This window comes from Vitis vinifera, chromosome 14, assembly GCF_030704535.1.
Source record: "Vitis vinifera cultivar Pinot Noir 40024 chromosome 14, ASM3070453v1".
Taxonomy (NCBI): Eukaryota; Viridiplantae; Streptophyta; class Magnoliopsida; order Vitales; family Vitaceae; genus Vitis; species Vitis vinifera.
Genome location: NC_081818.1, coordinates 20,694,144 through 20,712,754, shown reverse-complemented (window position 1 = coordinate 20,712,754; position 18,611 = coordinate 20,694,144). Strand labels below are relative to the sequence as shown.

The following is an 18,611-nucleotide window of genomic DNA, read 5'->3' as shown; positions in this document are numbered from 1 at the left end:
GAGAGCTGAATCAAAATGATAAGGGTTATGAATTCTGTTAAACTCCATTCTTAGCTCTCAATTGATTGCAGGTACGATGAAGATTTTTGAATAGAAATAGGGAAAAAGGAAAACACCAGAAATTTTGAATACAAAGTCTCCATAATCGAGTCGGTGCAATGCCAAATGAAAATCCTCTTCAGTATATTTGCGTCATATTCCAAACAAAGTTACATCCAAAGCTTTACAATCTAGTAGAAGCAGAAACCATTCCCCCCAACAAAGAAAAAATTTCATGACCAGTCAATCTCTCATGAAAGGTTTAAAGAAGACAAAAAAAAGGTGAAATCAAACCCAGCCACCCGGTTCCAAAACAAAATCCAAAGATAAATTGAATGAAGAAAAAGAAAAAGAAAGAAAGATGAAGATATTTTCTAAAGAACCAAACAATCCAGATCAGTATTGTCTGTACCCCAAGACAGTCTTGCCAATCCCTCTGTTATTAGTTCTCCCTCCCCTGTTTTCACCATTGATGGCATTGGCCGCAGCGGATGAAAATCCCTTCAATTCCTCGACGCTTGCATAGCTCTTCCTTGCCATGAGCCCACCCCCTCCACCTTTCTTCTCCCCTGCACTCGCTGACTTACTCCCCCCCAATTTCGCCACAACCGAGTACATCTTCGAGCTCTTTGTTGCAGGAGGCGTCATCTCCAGCACGGCCGGCAACGGATTCGCTGGCTTCCGATTCTCTTTCCTCAACGCTGCGGAGAAGTCCGGCACGGACTGGGTAAGAACAGAGGACCCTCTGCGGCCGCCGGCGTTTGAATTCCCTTGAAATTTGACCTGTTTCTTTGGCGGGGTGAGTCTGGATTCATGATCCGTGGCTTCTTGCCTGGCGTTCTTCCTTCTCAGCTTGGATTCTCTCAGCTCTGCGTATGCTCTGTATCTGGGCCCCCTCTCCATGATGTAGCAGTCGGTGGTAAGTTGAAGAGAAATGGGGCGATCAGGGTCAGAATTCTGGGAGAGGATGAGAGACATGGGATCAAGGGCGGCGAAGAAAGACCCAAGAGGGTGATTGGGTTGATGGATTTGTTGCAGAGAGGCGTGGGTCTCAGCCATCGGCAATGAATTTGAGGTGGTGCTCTTTTTCTCTGTGGCAGCGCTATTGATTTCTACTCTCTGTTGTACTTTTTTCAATGAAAATTTTGAGTTTACAACGGTCTAATAAAAGAGAGGAGAGAGAAAGAAGGAGTGGAGAGAGATTTGCTTTTCAACTTTCCTTTACGACTAGGGAGTCGCAACGTTCTTCTATGGGTGTAAAAGGGTAAAAATGGTCTTAAAGTGGAAAAGTTGGGATACTACTTAGGATTCCAAACAACCCTTTGATTTGATTGGATTTTTGTAATGGGCGGTCAAGATTCTTGAAGCTGATTGGAGTGCTGCCATGGGATTCTTTGAGGAGGCGATCACCATGTAGAAATAGGCGCACCAGATCAGTCCCCTACAGGGCGGCTCACTGAAGGTCTCCCAAATGGCTGGAAATTAGGCCTATTTTCTTTTATTTTCTCTTTTACCCCAGCGTTCATTGATGTCACAAATGGCATTCAACGGCTTAAAACTTAGTGTTACATTCCCCCACTACCACATTTTCCTCATTTATTATCCTCAGATTTTATTTTCATTTAGTATTAAACAATCATATAGTGCAAGTCATTAATTATAATAATAAAAAAATGAACCCTAATTATTAGGATACTTATCTGGTCAAATATACATTTCCCATTAATTTATATATTTATTTGCACATTCATTCAACAATTTATATTTCATTCAGAATAGGGTGCTGGATAGTTTCCTAATATATCTTTAATGATCGGAATAGGGTGCTCGATAGATGTCTTTATAGTTTCCTAACTTTTATGATAGTTAGGGTGGGTGCATACTAAAGGAAATAACATAATAATATAAAATTTGTCACTCTTATTAATAAGTTTCAAGATCTACATGAAATGAAATTTGGAAAGCCATGTATTTTCCCAAATTAGACATTAAAGATAGGGGCGGCTAGAATTTAAATCTATAATTTTATCCATAATAAGCTTAACCAAAAAGGAAAATGAACTAGGCAGTGTATCAAAGATAATTACTACATGGAGAAAAAAAATCATTTTTCTATTTTGATAGATAATATGAAAAAAAAAATATCAAATATTATTATTTTAAATTATTTTATTTAAAAAATAAGGAAAATATATTTTAATAAATGTATAAAAAATATTTTATTAACTCAATTTGAAATATTTTTAATCTACTTTTTATGTTTTCAAATATTTTTCAAAAAACCTTTAATTATATTAATTTAATTTCAATCATTCTTTATATTTTGTACAACTATTTTTTAAAAACAAGTAAATTTAAAAAAAATTAAAACATATTCTCAAAAAAATACCCTACTTGCAAACAAATTATTAAAAACTATTTTTTATCAAGAAAATTGCCACATCTTTTCAAGTCGGGAAATTGGCTCTGAAAAGAAAAATCTATTTAAAAAAAAAATTAATTGATTAAAATAGATGAAATAATCCCAAATTTGTAATGCAAACGCACTTCAACAGTTGTATTATTTTCAAGTAAATTTTGAATAAAAAAATTATATTTATAAGAAAAGAAAAGATGAAGGGTATTTTCTATTTGGGATTAATTCATCCCTTTTAAAATCAAGTAACCCTTTTGTAAAGGGTTACCAGAATCTTTTCCAAATCACATAACTCTGGTTGAACATGAAAATTAAAGATGAGCTATGTAAAGCAAAAGGTTTAAAGGCTTTGCAGAGAATATGTGATAGAGGTGACGGGTAAAGGGGCAAAAGGCCTTGCTACTCTCGTATACAACATTGGTTAAACCATATGAAGTTTCTATTTGGAAACAAGGTAATGATGCTGTCTCCCCATTCTCTACTCAATGTTTGGATTCCTTGAGTTGTAAAATTCAAACTTTGTGATACTTGTACTTTTGCCCCAGATTAAATCTGGTGGTACTGTGGTTGAATCCATTGAGCACCAGGTTCCTCACTGCTCCAATCCCTTGTTCTTGAGCTGCATCAATCTGCCCCACATACCAATTCCCAGTTAACATGATGGAAAAATGATCAACATTCATCACCATGTAATCAAACTGATATCCAGAAATCAGAATAGAACTTCTACAAGGAAGTGTAATGTATGCAGGAAGTTCTACACAAATCGACAAAAGTAATTCTGAACATCCGTCAGAATCTAGACAGCATGAAGGCACAGCTCGTAAGATATGGTGCAGAGGCGATCGGCCAAAAGACAAGTGGATTCCAGTTATATTTAAATGAGAACTCTGTTCATTAAAAGTGGAGAATAAACTACACAGGAAGGTGAAATGATTTACCTGCTTGCGCTCTTCGAAACTGAACTTCTGTAGAAGATAAGCTTTCATGTCCATGGTGCCAGGTGGATTTCCAATGCCTGAAAACATGATAAATTTTAAGGTGTGGCGGCAACTAAAGCTCAAGCTGAGAGGATAATGTTATCAGAAGCTAATCATGGAAGCTATGAAACCAACCTATGCACAACCGAGGAAATTCACGACAACCATCCAAATGGCCCATCACATTCTTCAGTCTGAAATAAGAAAGCAACAATGATTGAACTTTTGTGGAAATGAAAGCAACTACTTGTTCCCAAATAGAAATTTCAAATTGATAACTTCTTTAGTCGAAGACACTACAAGAACATGGTTGAGAGAGAAAATGTAAAACCCATGATCTGATAAAATGCCCTGCATACTTCCATATCATTTTTTTAATATCATGTGAAGACAATCTGCTCCTCATACTTTTTTGTTGTGTCAGATACACTAGAATTACAATTAGGATGCTGCTCTATGATCTAATACCCATCTTAGGGTCCTTTTTTGTTCTGGGTATATCATGTCGGCTGCCTCAGGTGTCACTCAGAATCCTGGTAAAATAACTTATCTCATCATAGAGCTAACCTGCTTGCATGTTGAAAGACATATAATGAGTGAAAATGGAGAATAATCTCTTCACCATAATATCCAAACCCCATCTAGGGTAAGCCACATGTATCTTGCTCAGCATTTTACTCTAATATAATTCAAATATTTTCTTACAAATGCAACATGCATTTTTTGACCTTCCCCTCACTGTCTTCGAGTATTCATTTTACACCAACATATTGCTGAATAGAATAAGGCATCTTTTGCACATCCAAATAATCTCAAAATTGTCAATTGATATTATATGATCTACTGAACCTTCTCCCATCCTTCCCCTTGAGGCTTCATCATTATAGCAAGGGGTTGGGATGGGGGGTGGGGGGAGGGGGAGAATTCTAGGTTTAAATCCCGGTGGGGACAAAAATAATAAATAAAAAAAATAAAATAAAATAAAATAAAACATTTCCCATATAAAAAAAAGAAAGAAAGAAAAAAACTGAACAAAACAAAACAAAAACAAAAACAAAAAAAAAGCATTCTCCCAGTCTGTCCAGACTGCTCAAACAATTGAACTGCCCATGTGGCAAACATTATTCAGAGAGTTGTATGGGGAATGGGATTTCAATATCTTGAAGAATTATATCATTGCAGTTGTCATCATAAAAGGAATTTTATTCAAGTGCTAAATGAAATATTCAAAGGGTGAATATAATTGTACATATCTTCTCAATAGAAATTAAGAATTCATGAACCAAAATGATACGGAAACAACTGAATTTCTGAGAATTCAGTGCAATGCCATTTTGAAGAGTTCTTTGGGATCCATAGTTGAAAGATCCAATTTATGCCTCAGCAGGTTGGTATTCACTTCATATCTAAAAATAATTATTTTCTCTAATAATTTCAAAAAAAGTCACTGCCACATCACTTAATACAACTTCAAACCTAGCTGAGAACTCAAGGTCAACCTTTGCTCAGTTAGGCCCATGAAGAAATGTGTTGTCTACCAGCTGGTCCAGCTCTAATGAAACCTATAAAAACTGTCCACACCCCAAATGGCAAATTGTTGCTAAACTAGTTGCTAAATTAAAACAGCAAAACAGCATTCCTTAAAGCACAAGGAACAGAGGAAGTTGCAATTCACTCATGGAGACATTACAAATTTTTCTTGGAGGAAACTAAGGAGTCCAACTTCACCAAATTACTACATTTTAGTCGTGATTACATTTCTGTTGGTTAGGATTATTTGTAATGCAATGCTTTTGTGGCTTTGCTTCAGCCTGTTATTTGATTAATTATTTAATTTTCTCGTGCAATTCCCCTGTACTAGAGCTTTTACTCATTTTCTCCTTATATTTACCAATGAAAAGAAAATATGAAGAATGCAGATTTGCTCAAACTATGTTAAATACGTATTATTGTAAATGTACCCATTGTGATAGCCATGTCCTCCTCTTGGTGCTAGCCTCAAAACACCATTTGGTAAGTTCATCTCATCATAGACCTACATGGAAAAATTTCAAAATGTGTTAAAAACATTCTATATAATTATTAAGTAAAGAGCTGTTTGCTTGTTTCACACTGCAGAAGCATATAAGATTGATACCACTAGGATATGACGCAAGGGTACTTGATAATATGCAGCCAGCGGTCCAACCTTGAGAATAGTGAAAAAAAAAGTCAGAGACAATGGCTACTTTGTGGGGGTCATAAGACTCATAACTAAAATATCTGAAGTCCATTGTATTTAACAAAAGAGAAGGAAGGACATTGGTTACGAGAATGGGAATATAGAAATCATGGATAAGAAATGTTAAACTGATTCAATGACCAGATGATAGACATGTTGAATAAACATCAACACATCTTTGACTAACTAACTATTCAACTACACAGAAATATAGTACAATCTCTCAAACACACAAACTGAAGATTTAATGCTGATTACATCAATTGTCATTGCATTACATACAGAAGCCTAACTTTCTACCCTAATCTCTACATCCCCTTATAAAAAGAAAATTGTTGTTGCCAAATATGAGGTAAAACGAAGGCAACTCAATATACAGCATCCAATAGTTTATGGCTTATTTGGAAACCGTTCTTGAAAACAGTTTTTTTTAAAAAAAATTTATTCCAAAAACAAGTTGTTTTTCAAAACAAATATAAGGTGTCTTCAGGTGTTTTTTATAAAGTGGTTCGAATAACAACCGAAAGTATGAAAAATTTGAGAATTTTTGCATTGTACATAAGTGCACACTACCTCCATGAAGGATAAGGTGAGAAAATTATTATTATTTTTATATTAGCCCTCAAATAGAATTTTTATCCTTGAAAACTATTCTAAAAAATCGTTTCAAAAAACCATTTTTTCATAACTGTTTTTGAAAATGTTTGCAAACAAGCCCTTAGCATGCTAATCCTATCACTAAAGAAATGGTATATAGTCTGCAGATATTACTTAAAGCAAACAAATAAAAACACCAGTAATGGTATTCAATTTTTCTGGGAATTTAAACTGCCTTTAATCAATGATGATGCATCTGTTTCAACGAACATGGAACATATGCTCACCCCACAATCCCTAAACCTTAAAATGTGAACCATGCTCTAAGACATAATGTAGAGGAAAAATGCTAAGGCCCTCTTTGGGAGAGCTTCTTAAATACTAAAACCAACGTTTGAAGATCGAACACAACTTTTAAAAGTGCATAAATGGAATCCTGAACTAAAGGACTACACTTCCAAATGTGATTTATCCACATCTTTGAGGAGCAAGGAGGCCCATGCTTTTCCTCAAACATGATACATAAGCAGATTTTTATTTAATTAAAATTCTTCAAAATGTCCAAACTTCCTCATTTTTTTATAAAGTATTTTTAAAATACAATTCCCAAACATAATATTCAATTGCACAACAATAGTAACTATTTCAGCATCTACTTCTTCTAATACTGAACACAGAAGTCAACACTATCTCAAACAGCTATAAGCATATTTTCAATAACCACCCATGTGAAAGTTTTTCCCTTAAGAAATCCTCTACCAAATCCACATTCAATTCACTTCCCAACCTAAATCTTGCATAATTGCTGTGCAAAGCACAATAAAGTGATTCAATTTTTCAGGACATCAATCTAAAAATTCAAAAGCATCAACGTGGAGATGCATGGATGTATACTGGAATTGATGACTCCACCTTTTTTTTTTTCCTTTTTTGGGCTTAGTTTTTGGGATAAAAGCCATCATATCTATTTGGAAATTATAAAAGACAATGACAGCACCAAGACAATTGTAGGTATGGGTTCAGTTCTAAGTTTTCTTGATATGGCACTCCTATTTTATACTGTTATTTGTGATGAAGCAGCTGTACACTAAATGGCCCCATTAAAAAGGATAGATTTTCACCCTTCAGTATTCTGTAAACAAATTGAGCCATTCAACTACCTATGTGTTTCAGACATTCTGAAATCAAAGGGCAGGATGAGAAAGTGATTTTCCAAGACTAGAGCAACTATGCAGCAAAAACATAAAATAACAGCTGAAATGAAAAATAAGGACAAACCGATTCCCCACTGAAGTTCATGTATGCCTGAGGTTTTGCCAGCAAAATTGGTACCTCTCCAATGGAGCCTGTACTGGTCACACAAATAATCTTTACAACCATCAAGATCATCAGGAAAGAGAGAAAGAAGGAGACAACAATAAGAAAAACTGACTAAAAGAAACGGGTAACGCAATTCATGAAGTACCTATTCCGATTAAAGCCTTCGATTGTATTGTGTTCAACAAAATGCCTTCTTCTTGAGAAATCCGATCAATCATTTCAAAACCAACCTAAAATAGATAACTTAGTAAAGCAGTAAGATGGGAAACAAGGAAAAACACTTCATTGTTTTATTTATTTATTTATTTTATTTTTTTATCTCTGGAGAAAAAATAGAAAGACAGCAACGCTCCCTTTGGTTCTTGGAAAGAAAATGGCAAAGGAAAGGGAAATGACAAAAAACTGTCTCCTTTCCTCAGCATTCTGATTGCTCTGCTCCCTTTCCTTCACTGTTCCCTAAGAATCCAATTGAGGATAAGGCAAAGTTTGGTTGCTTTGAATAAGAACTTCACATTTTTTAAATCAAAGAAACACCAACAGAGAACCAAAATTTCACTTTCTTTCGTTTTCCTCAATCTTCATAGCAACCAAACAGAGAGTAAAGATGAAAATCGGGTTTTTATATATAGAGAGAGAGAAAAAGGAGAAAAAGAAACAAGAATTAAAGGGAGCGATTTTGAAGATGATAGCTCACATTGTGTCTAGTTCCATGGTACTTATTTCCAGGGTTCCCTAATCCAACAATAAGCCAAGGAGTATACTCCACTTTAATTCCATTTGCATCCGGCAATGAAGCCGATACGCACAGCCTCGCCGGTGCTAAACGCCTGCGACGAAATCCATGATAATCAAGGCTTCTTCGGCAGGATATCGAAGTGCTTGGACCAGAGACTGCATACAACATTGACCTAATCCTCCAAAAGAAGGTCACAACATCAGTTTAAGTTGTAACAAATTAAGGATTGAGGATATATTTTCTCGTCAACCAAACAGAGAAAAACGAGAGAGAACAGAAGAAAACAAAGACTAACCTTTGTGGGGTTTAGATACTTCAATTCGAAGAATGGATATGTGAAATCGGAGCTGGGGGAGAGCACAGAAACGGTCCTAGAGACACCACAGTAGGGTGGAGTTCGGCGTCTGGACATAGATATTATTCGGGTCCAAAAATAAAAATCAAGAGCAGCATATCAGACCCTATCTTGTCATTTCCTTTTTTCTCTATCCCTCGTTTTCAATAAAAAAAAAAAAAGGGGAGAATTATGATTTAGGGTTGGTTAGAGGGTTAGAGCACATGATGGATTTAAAGTCGTGCATATCCTAGTTTCTCTTTTCTCCATTTTTTCTTTTTCTTTTCTAATAATAATAATAATAATAATAATTATCATCAATAACCTATCAAATAAAAATAATATTAATACTAATACATATAAATAATAAATAATTAATCATAATTATTTTTTATGAATAAAAAAATAAATTTATTATATTTTTCATTATAAAGATTTTATAAGAATATATATATATATATATTATTAAATAGATTTGAGAAATTTTGAATTGTTTAAATTTATGATATAACCGTTATGAAAATATTATAATAAAAAATTATTTTTATAATTGTTAAAAAATGAAATAAGGCATTTTGTAATATATTGTAATTTTAGTATACCTATATTATAAGTACAATACATAAGTGTATATAAAAAGTATCGACCATGAGGGTACTCTGGCTTGTATCTCATACCGAAGTGTAGTAAGTGTGATATGGGAATTTGAGTTATTCCTTTAATTTCGCATGTAACTACAATTCACCTTTTTTTTTCTTCTAATTATTATTATTATTATTGGTTTGGATAAGTTATTTATAATATTTTTAAAATAATAATTAATGAAATAATAATTTATAATTAATTATTATATTATTTATATATATTATTATTATTAGTATTCTTATTTAATAGGTTAATAATAATAATAATTTTTACAAATTATTGTTTCATTCCGATAATTAAAAATATAAAGTTATTATATTATTTATTATACAGATTTCATAAATTTTGAAATATTTAATTTTGTAATATAACTATTAAGAATATACTACAACAAAAAATTTATTTTTATATTTTTATTAAATAGATTTCATTAAATTCATTACTAGTTTTATAAATATAACTATTAAGAAAATATTATAATTAAAATTAATTTTTATAGTTGTTAAAAAGCGAAATTAAGGCATATAGTAATATATCGTACTTTTAGTATACTTATGTTATAAGTTTAATAATAAATATTGTACCTACATGTAATAAATTAAGGCATATCATAAATTATCATACTTTTAGTGTATCTATATTGAAGTTCAATACATAAATGCTTATCCACATTTTGTAACAAATTTAATAGCATTATAAATATTGTTTTGTTATATTATATTACTAAGATCAATGCATTTTTTTCATACATATAACTTAGATATAATATTAGTTTATTAAAAATATTAAAAATAAAATTAATAATATAAAACTAATATTATGAATATTAATGGGGTGTTAATAATAATAATAATAATAATATAATTAGTCTTAATATAGCATATAAAGCATAAAAGACAAAAAAAAAATAATAAAGTTTACAAGTCTTAAGAATTAAAAATTAGAAATTAGTTTCTTTGTAGTAGTAATAATAAAAATATAAAAATATTATTTTTATTATAACATTAAAACTATGAATAATAAGTTAATAATCATAAAAATAATAGATAATATTAATAAGAATGATATTAATAATAATATGAATAATTTAAAATAATAATATCATAACTAATAATATTAAGAGTAATTGTGGACCCTGCATTTCGGCTCATGCCTTTCCACTCATTGGCGAACTCACTTTTTATTTGAAAAATGATTTATTATTTAGAAAATGACTTGGAGTTGCCACTTATTTTTATTTTATTTTTAAAGGGTAAACAAAATAAGAAAGAAAACCCTAAGCGTGACTCCTTATTTGAAAAAGACAGTCTGTGAAAAACCAAATACGGGTTCGGGCAGGTTACTTATTAGGAAAGTACGGTAAAAACCGTAGCACCCCTTTAAGTCCCTAAAAATGAGTCTCTACTAAATAAGGTGAGGCAGATGTAACAATTGATGAAGAAATCAATGGATACCAATGAAATAATTAAATAATAAAGTGAATCATGCATTAGAATAAGCGAAGTGGGAATGAGATCGTATCTTAGCAGCAATTAATAGTGCGTTATCATGGAAACGAGGTTAGCTCAAGTATAAAATCATCACATGCATATCAAAGAGCAAGACAAAGATCAAACAATATTCATTAAGCATAACAACTAACAATCAAAAGAGAACACTCATGTGTAGGGCCCCTACCAAAGCCCAATTTATCTTGCATGAATTAGTCTCACAAATTCCATTATTTTGGAATTATGAAAAAATCATTCTTGCTTATTTAAAAATCAAGAGGAATACAAAAATTATTTTAAAATCAAAGAAAAATTTATGAAGGTGCTTGCTTGAAAGAAAAGGGTAACAAGTTGTTTAAAAATAGGATTTTTGGTGACCCCGAACCTAAAGGAAAGATGAAGAGTGGTAGAATTAAAGAAATATTTGAAAATTGGAGTGAAATCAAAATTATTTGAAAGAAAACTAAAGTTTTGAAATTTATTCGAAAATTGAAAACTCGAAAATTATTTGAAAATTGACGTTTTGAAAATTAAATTTAAAAATTGGAATTTTGGAAATTAAATTTGAAAAGAACTTGGAATTTAGAAAATTATTTGAGAATTAGAGTTTATGAAATTATTTGAAGATGGTATTTAAAAATAGATAAATAAAATAATAATAATAATAATAATAATAATAATAATAATAATAATAATAAACAAATGTGAAAATTGGAATTTTGGGAAATTGGAATTTTGAAGAATTATTTAAAGATGAAATTTTAAAAATAAATAAATAAATAGAATAGAATAGTAATAATAACGAAAATAATAATGATTAAATAAATAAATATGAAAATTGGAATTTTGGAAATAAGAATTTTGAAGAATTATTTAAAGATTGAATTTTAAAAAATAAATAAATAGAATAATAATAATAACGAAAATAATAATGATTAGATAAATAAATGTGAAATTTTGAATTTTGAAGAATTGAACTTTAATATCAAAATATGAAGGAATAAATAAATAAAATGATGAGTGGTGGTGATGGACTACATGCTAAGATGGCCATGCAAAGTGTGGGCTCATGTGCAAAGTGATAGGTTTAGTTGGAAAGTGAGTTGAAACATTAGCTGTCAAACCAATTGCAAAGTGGAATCTTTAAAAAATAAATAAATAAATAAATAAATAGAATAATAATAATAATAACGAAAATAACAATGATTAAATAAATAAATGTGAAAACTAGAATTTTGCAAATTGGGAATTAAATTTGGAAATCAGAATTTTGAAGAATTATTTAAAGATAGAATTTTAAAAAATAAATAATAAAATAATAATAATAACGAAAATAATAATGATTGAATAAATAAATGTGAAAATACGAATTTTGGAAATTGAAAATTAAATTAGGAAATTGAAAATTTGAAGAATTATTTAAAGATGAAATTTTAAAAATAAATAATAAAATAAAATAATAATAATAATAATGATTGAATAAATAAATGTGAAAATTGGAATTTTTGAAATTGGAAATTAAATTTGGAAATTAAATTTGGAAATCGGAATTTTGAAGAACTTATTTGAGAATGAGATTTAAAAAAAAAAATTAAATTTGAGGACCGGGATTTCGAAAAATTATTTGAAAATGAAAATTTGAAAATTAAATTTAAGAAAAGGGAATTTTGAAGAATTATTTGAGAATGATTTTTTTTTTTTTTAAATTAGATTTGAAATAAATTGGAGTTTCGAGAATTTATTTGAATGTGACATTTTGAGAAATTAAATTTGGAATGTTGGAATTTTTGGAAATTTAAATTTAAAGATTTTGAATCTTGGAAAATTAGATTTAAAATTAGAACCTTAGAAAATTATTTCGAAAATTGAACTTTTGGAAAATTTAAAAAATTGGAGTTTTGAAAAATAAAATTAAAAATTGGATTTTTGGAAATTTATTTGAAAATAAAAGTTCGAAAAATTAAATTTTAAAAAAATAGGAATTTTGAAGAATTATTTGAAAATGGAAGTTTTGAAATTATTTGAGAATTGGAATTATGAAAGGTATTTGAAAATGCAAGTTTTAAAATTATTTGAGAATTCGAACTATGGAAGGTATTTGAAAAATTGGAGTTAGGAAGGTTATTAAAATATCAAGAAATAAGAAATGAACAAGTGGATATTGGACCGTGTGCCAAAGTGATGCAAAATGGGAGCACTTAGGGGTGGGCCCAAGATGGTGAGAGGCCTGTAAGTAATGTTCATGGGCCTTAGCATCCTAGCAGCACTAAAAATAAAGACATTCCCACGTGTGCTTCATGCTCACAAGCATGCATTTTCCAACAACTTTAGTACTTTTGTAGCTAGGTACTCAAGCACGACAACCAAGTGTATTGGAGCCCAGCATCAAGCACAAATTGGAGAAAATGAAGAGCACCCCATGTGATAAAAATAGTCAACAGTTCCACCTGCACACCCTGGTTCTTGAATGCTTGCCATGGATACTCCGTCCCTTGAGATTTTCGACTAAGATACGAGCACCGTGAGGTGTAATTCCTGAGGGGCTTGTTACGGGAGTTCTGGAGCATGGTCGGGTCAAGGGAGCCAACGGTCTTTAGCGATGAAGAGAGGCACATTTGGGAGTTTAGCAAGGTGAAAAACCAGGCGCTCTCCCTGGTTCCGAACATTATCATCTCGGAACTCAAAGAACACCCCAAGCCAGTCCAAAAAATCCATGCGGTTGCACCATGTCATGAATGATGGTTTCTGGAGGTCTTCGTCAATGCGTAAGGCCTCTGCGGCGGTACGTACCTTTGGGCAACTGAGGGATGGGTTAGGTTAATGGAGAAGGTGATGAGAGAAGTGGGTTTATGGGGTTAGGTGTTGAGTGGAGCTGTGGGCAGTGAGACAGAGATACAATAGTGAGAGAAAATGGGTTTAGTGGGTGTTAAAGTATATTATGTTAGAATGTTAAAGTATATTATGTTATGGGCTTTAGGCCCAGTTAGGTTACTTGTATAGTACACTTTACTTGTACCGCACACATATTACTTGTACTGCACACATATGCCTCCTATATAAAGGCACTAATGTATATTCTTTGATTATGAAATAGAATACAATTATTCTATATTTCTAACATGGTATCAAGGCCTCTGCTCTGACCTTTTCTTAGCAGTCTTGTCTTCATTAGTGTGACTTTCTTTCTTTCACTAAACGCTTCCGCCATCACAACTGCTACCGCAGCCTCTTGCCGTTGAACCCCCGACGTCATCCAGCCGTCGTCCTTGGGTTCCGGACCTGCAGCCGCCGTCATTAAGGAGTTTCACACTGCACAGACCACTGCTCTTTGCATCACCGCTGCTAATATTGCTCCGATTTCATTTGAAGGTACCACTGAGATCGTCCAGCGCCGATCTACATATTCGTGGAACCCTCGCCGCCATTGGAGACTGCACGCGCCCCCACGCGCCGCTCAAAGATTCTGCGACGCTGATCACGCGCCTCCACGCGCCGCCACGCGCCAAGGCTTAGTCTGCTGACGTCATCATCTCTGCCACGTCAGCCCTAGCTGCGTCAGCATCCACTGATCTGCTGACGTCATCTCCACGTCATCCTGTGGGCTTCATCCGTTGACCGTTGACTTTGACCGTTGACTTTCCCCCCTATTGACTTTTTCTGTCCAGGTTCTCCTTACCCAGTTTTTCGTGTAGATTTCATTTTTGCAGTCGGTTTTTGCATATTGTGTCTCTAAATGGATAAAAAATATGTTTTTCTTCCTCGCCCCATCAATACTGTATTAGAGGGGAATAACAATTACTTATCCTAGTCTCAAGCTATGCGCAATTTTCTTAAGAGTCGCATGCTCTGGCATTATTGTACTGGTGCAATGACTATTCCTGTCAAGGGAGTAAGTGAAGAAGATGCTGCCTTTCTTAGTCGCATGATTGAATGGGATAGTCATAACCACATGATCCTCACATGGATCCGGAACACTTCCATTCCCTTTATTTCCAATCTATTAGGTAGCTTTGACGATGCAAAATCTGCATGGGATATGTTGACCAAAAGGTACTCCACTACTCATGGATCCATGAAATATCAGTTAGTGGTTGAATTGCATCAACTCAGGCAAGAACCGGGGCAATCCATCAATGACTATTATGATCAGCTTCGCTTCATTTGGGACCAAATTGACCTTTCTGATCCAATTTGGGCATGCTCAAAAGATGCTCAACAATATGCTTCCATCAGAGATGAATTTCGCTTCTATGAATTCTTGATGTCACTTCACAAGGACTTTGAGCCCATTCGTGGTCAGCTGCTAAATCGCAGTCCTGCTCCCTCTCTTGATACTGCTGTGAATGAGTTGGTTAGAGAAGAAGCTCGTCTTGCAACCCTTCAAGCCCAGAACAAGCTCAATGTTTTGGTTATTACTCCATCTACTCCACTCATAGAGCAACCTCAGCAATTAGGTGATTTTTCTGGCTCTAGCAATCGTCGCAAGCAGACCAACAAGAAGTTCTGCAACTATTGCAAGCGTCCTGGCCACACCATTGAGACTTGTTACTGTCGTAACAAATCTACTGCTGTTGTTGCTAATACTGAGCCTACTCCGCCAACGGCTTCCACCTCAGTTGAGTCCTAGTCTTCTGGATCTACTATCAACCTCTCCTCCACTGAACTACAGGAGATCATAGCTCAGGCTGTTTGTATGGCTGGTAATGCATATCTTTCCACTGCCTTATCTGTTCTACCTGGTAAGTCTCAAACTTGGCTTTTTGATTCTGCCTGCTGCAATCACATGACACCTCACTCATCCCTGTTCTCCAACCTTGACCATACACCACATCCTCTAAATATTCATATAGCTGATGGTTCCACCATTCATGGAAATAGTCTAGGTTTTGTTTCAACCTCTAATCTTTCTGTTCCTGGAGTCTTCCACGTACCTGCCCTATCCTATAATTTGTGCTATGTGGGACAATTAGCTGAACTAGGTTATCGCCTTATTTTTTACTATTCTGGGTGTATTGTGAAGGATCCGAGGACGGGGCAGGAGCTTGGGACCTGTCCTAGAGTTGGGCGTATGTTTCCCGTGAACAATCTTCATCTTCCATCTATTGCTCTTGTTTCTGTTGCTGCTGCAGCGGCTGCAGTTTCTTCCTTACCTTCTCTTGCACTTTGGCATTCTCGTCTTGGTCATGCACCATCTTCTCGGGTACAACAATTAGTGTCTAGGGGTCTGTTGGGTTCTATGTCTAAAGACAATTTTGATTGCACTTCATGTTAGTTGGGAAAACAGCCAGCTTTGCCTTTTAATAACAGTGAATCCATTTCTAATAGTATTTTTGAGTTAATTCATTCTGATGTTTGGGGACCTTTTCTTGTTGCTAGTATTGGTGGATCTCGATATTTTGTTGTTTTTATTGATGATTATTCTCGTTATAGTTGGATTTTTCCTATGAAATCTCGTTCCGAAATTTTACCAATATATAGCAATTTTGCAAAAATGGTTGAAACTCAATTCTCCAAACGTATCAAAACCTTTCGATCTGATAATGCTCTTGAATATACTTAATATGCGTTTCAAGCTCTGTTACATTCCTATGACACTATACATCATCTAACTTGTCCAGGTACCTCTCAGCAAAATGGTCGAACCGAAAGAAAACTTCGTCATATTCTTAACACTGTTCGTGCTCTACTTCTTTCTGCCAAAGTTCCTGCCCCATTTTGGGGTGAAGCTAGTCTTCATGCTGTTCATGCAATTAACCGCATTCCAAGTGTTGTCATCCATAATCAGACTCCGTATGAGCGTCTCTTTGGGTTACCCCCTAACTATCATCACCTTCGCTCATTTGGATCTGCTTGTTTCGTTCTTCTTCAGCCTCATGAGCACAACAAACTTGAGCCTCGATCTAGACTCTGTTGTTTCCTTGGTTATGGCGAAACTCAAAAGGGGTATAGGTGTTATGATCTTGTCTCTCATCGTCTTCGTGTTTCTTGTAATGTTGTCTTTTGGGAACACCGATTGTTTGTTGAACTCTCTCACTTTCGTTCTTCCTTGACTAACTCCTCTGTTTTAGAAATCTTTCCAGATGAGTCTCTTGTTCCTTCTACAAATACTTTTGATCCTCCTTTGGACTTCTCTCCAGATATCTTTGATGCTTCTCCTAGACAGGTTGCAGATGAACAGATTGATGACGAGCTACCCCACTTTGAGCCTAGGTCCCCTGCTCCTGCTCTGCCTGAAGATCCTCCACAAGACATTCCACCTCGCCACTCAACCCGGGTAAGATCCATTCCTCCACACCTCCTTGACTATCATTGTTACACTACCCTTGCTACACTTCCCGAGCCTCAAACCTACCGTGAGGCCTCTACTGACCCTTTATGGCAGATTGCAATGAAAGAGGAACTTGATGCATTAACCAAAAACCATACTTGGGACCTGGTTACTCTCCCTCCTAGACAGTCTATGGTTGGTTGTAAGTGGATCTATAAGATCAAGATTCGCTCTGATGGATCCGTTGAGCGCTACAAGGCTCGTCTTGTTGCCAAAGGTTTTACACAGGAGTATGGAATTGATTATGAAGAGACTTTTGCTCCAGTTGCTCGTATCTCATCTGTTCGTGCTCTCTTAGCTGTTGCTGCTGCTCCTAAATGGGATCTTTTTCAGATGGATGTTAAAAATGCCTTCCTTAATGGGGATCTGAGTGAAGAAGTCTATATGCAACCTCCTTCTGGTCTCTCTGTTGAATCAAACAAGGTTTGTCATCTTCGACGTGCACCTTATGGTCTTAAACAAGTCCCACGAGCTTGGTTTGCCAAGTTCAGCTCCACTATTTTTCGCTTGGGTTACACTGCCAGTCCATATGATTCTGCCTTATTTCTTCGTCGTACTGATAAAGACACTATTTTGCTTCTTCTATATGTGGATGATATGATCATAACTGGTGATGACCTTAGTGACATTCAAGAACTCAAGGATTTTCTCAGTCAGCAGTTTGAAATGATAGATCTTGGACATCTCAGCTATTTCTTGGGTCTTGAAATTACTCATTCCACAGATGGTCTTTATATTACTCAAGCCAAGTATGCTTCTGACCTGTTGTCTCAAGCTGGACTCACTGACAGCAAGACTGTTGACACTCCAGTTGAACTTAATGCGCATCTGACACCCTCGGGAGGGAAACCATTGTCTAATCCTTCTCTTTATAGACGATTGGTTGGTAGCTTAGTTTATCTCACAGTTACTCGTCCAGACATCTCCTATGCTGTTCATCAGGTGAGCCAGTATTTGTCTGCTCCACGATCAACTCACTATGCTGCTGTTCTGCGCATTCTTCGATACCTGAAGGGTACCCTTTTTCATGGCCTTTTCTACTCAGCTCAGTCTCCTCTTGTACTCCGTGCATTCTCTGATGCTGATTGGGTAGGAGATCCTACTAATCGCAGGTCTACTATAGGTTATTGCTTCCTCCTTGGTTCTTCTTTGATTTCTTAGAGAAGTAAGAAACAAACTTTTGTGGCCCACTCCAGTACTGAAGCAGAATATCGTGCCCTTGCTGATACCACATCTAAGCTCCTTTGGCTAAGATGGCTTCTTAAGGATTTGGGTGTGTCCACCTCCTCTACTACTCCTCTTTATTGTGACAACCAGAGTGCCATTCATATTGCTCACAATGATGTCTTTCATGAACGGACTAAACACATTGAGATTGATTGTCATTTTATCCGTTATCATCTTGTCCATGGTGCTTTTAAGCTTTTCTCCGTCTCCTCCAAAGATCAACTTGCAGATATCTTCACCAAGTCACTTCCTAAGAGACGCACTCGTGATTTAGTTGA

At 34.6% G+C, this 18,611-nt stretch overlaps 2 protein-coding genes across 2 annotated transcripts; both read right to left on the bottom strand.

The window, feature by feature from the left end:
• Positions 1-159: 159 nt before the first annotated feature.
• On the bottom strand, positions 160-1,261 carry LOC104881565 (uncharacterized). The gene has a single exon (XM_010662114.3). It carries the CDS (start codon positions 1,096-1,098, stop codon positions 436-438), a length of 663 nt encoding a protein of 220 aa, XP_010660416.1. The 5' UTR covers positions 1,099-1,261; the 3' UTR covers positions 160-435.
• Positions 1,262-2,782: 1,521 nt separating this feature from the next.
• On the bottom strand, positions 2,783-8,878 carry LOC100248112 (chloroplastic group IIB intron splicing facilitator CRS2-B, chloroplastic). The gene is made up of 9 exons (XM_010662113.3): positions 8,605-8,878; positions 8,268-8,481; positions 7,719-7,803; positions 7,532-7,599; positions 5,573-5,623; positions 5,397-5,470; positions 3,571-3,629; positions 3,397-3,473; positions 2,783-3,084 (listed from the first exon to the last, which is right to left on the bottom strand). The coding sequence occupies exons 2-9, from the start codon at positions 8,475-8,477 to the stop codon at positions 2,968-2,970; spliced, it is 741 nt and encodes a 246-aa protein (XP_010660415.1). The 5' UTR covers positions 8,478-8,481; positions 8,605-8,878; the 3' UTR covers positions 2,783-2,967.
• Between the last annotated feature and the right edge of the window lie 9,733 nt (positions 8,879-18,611).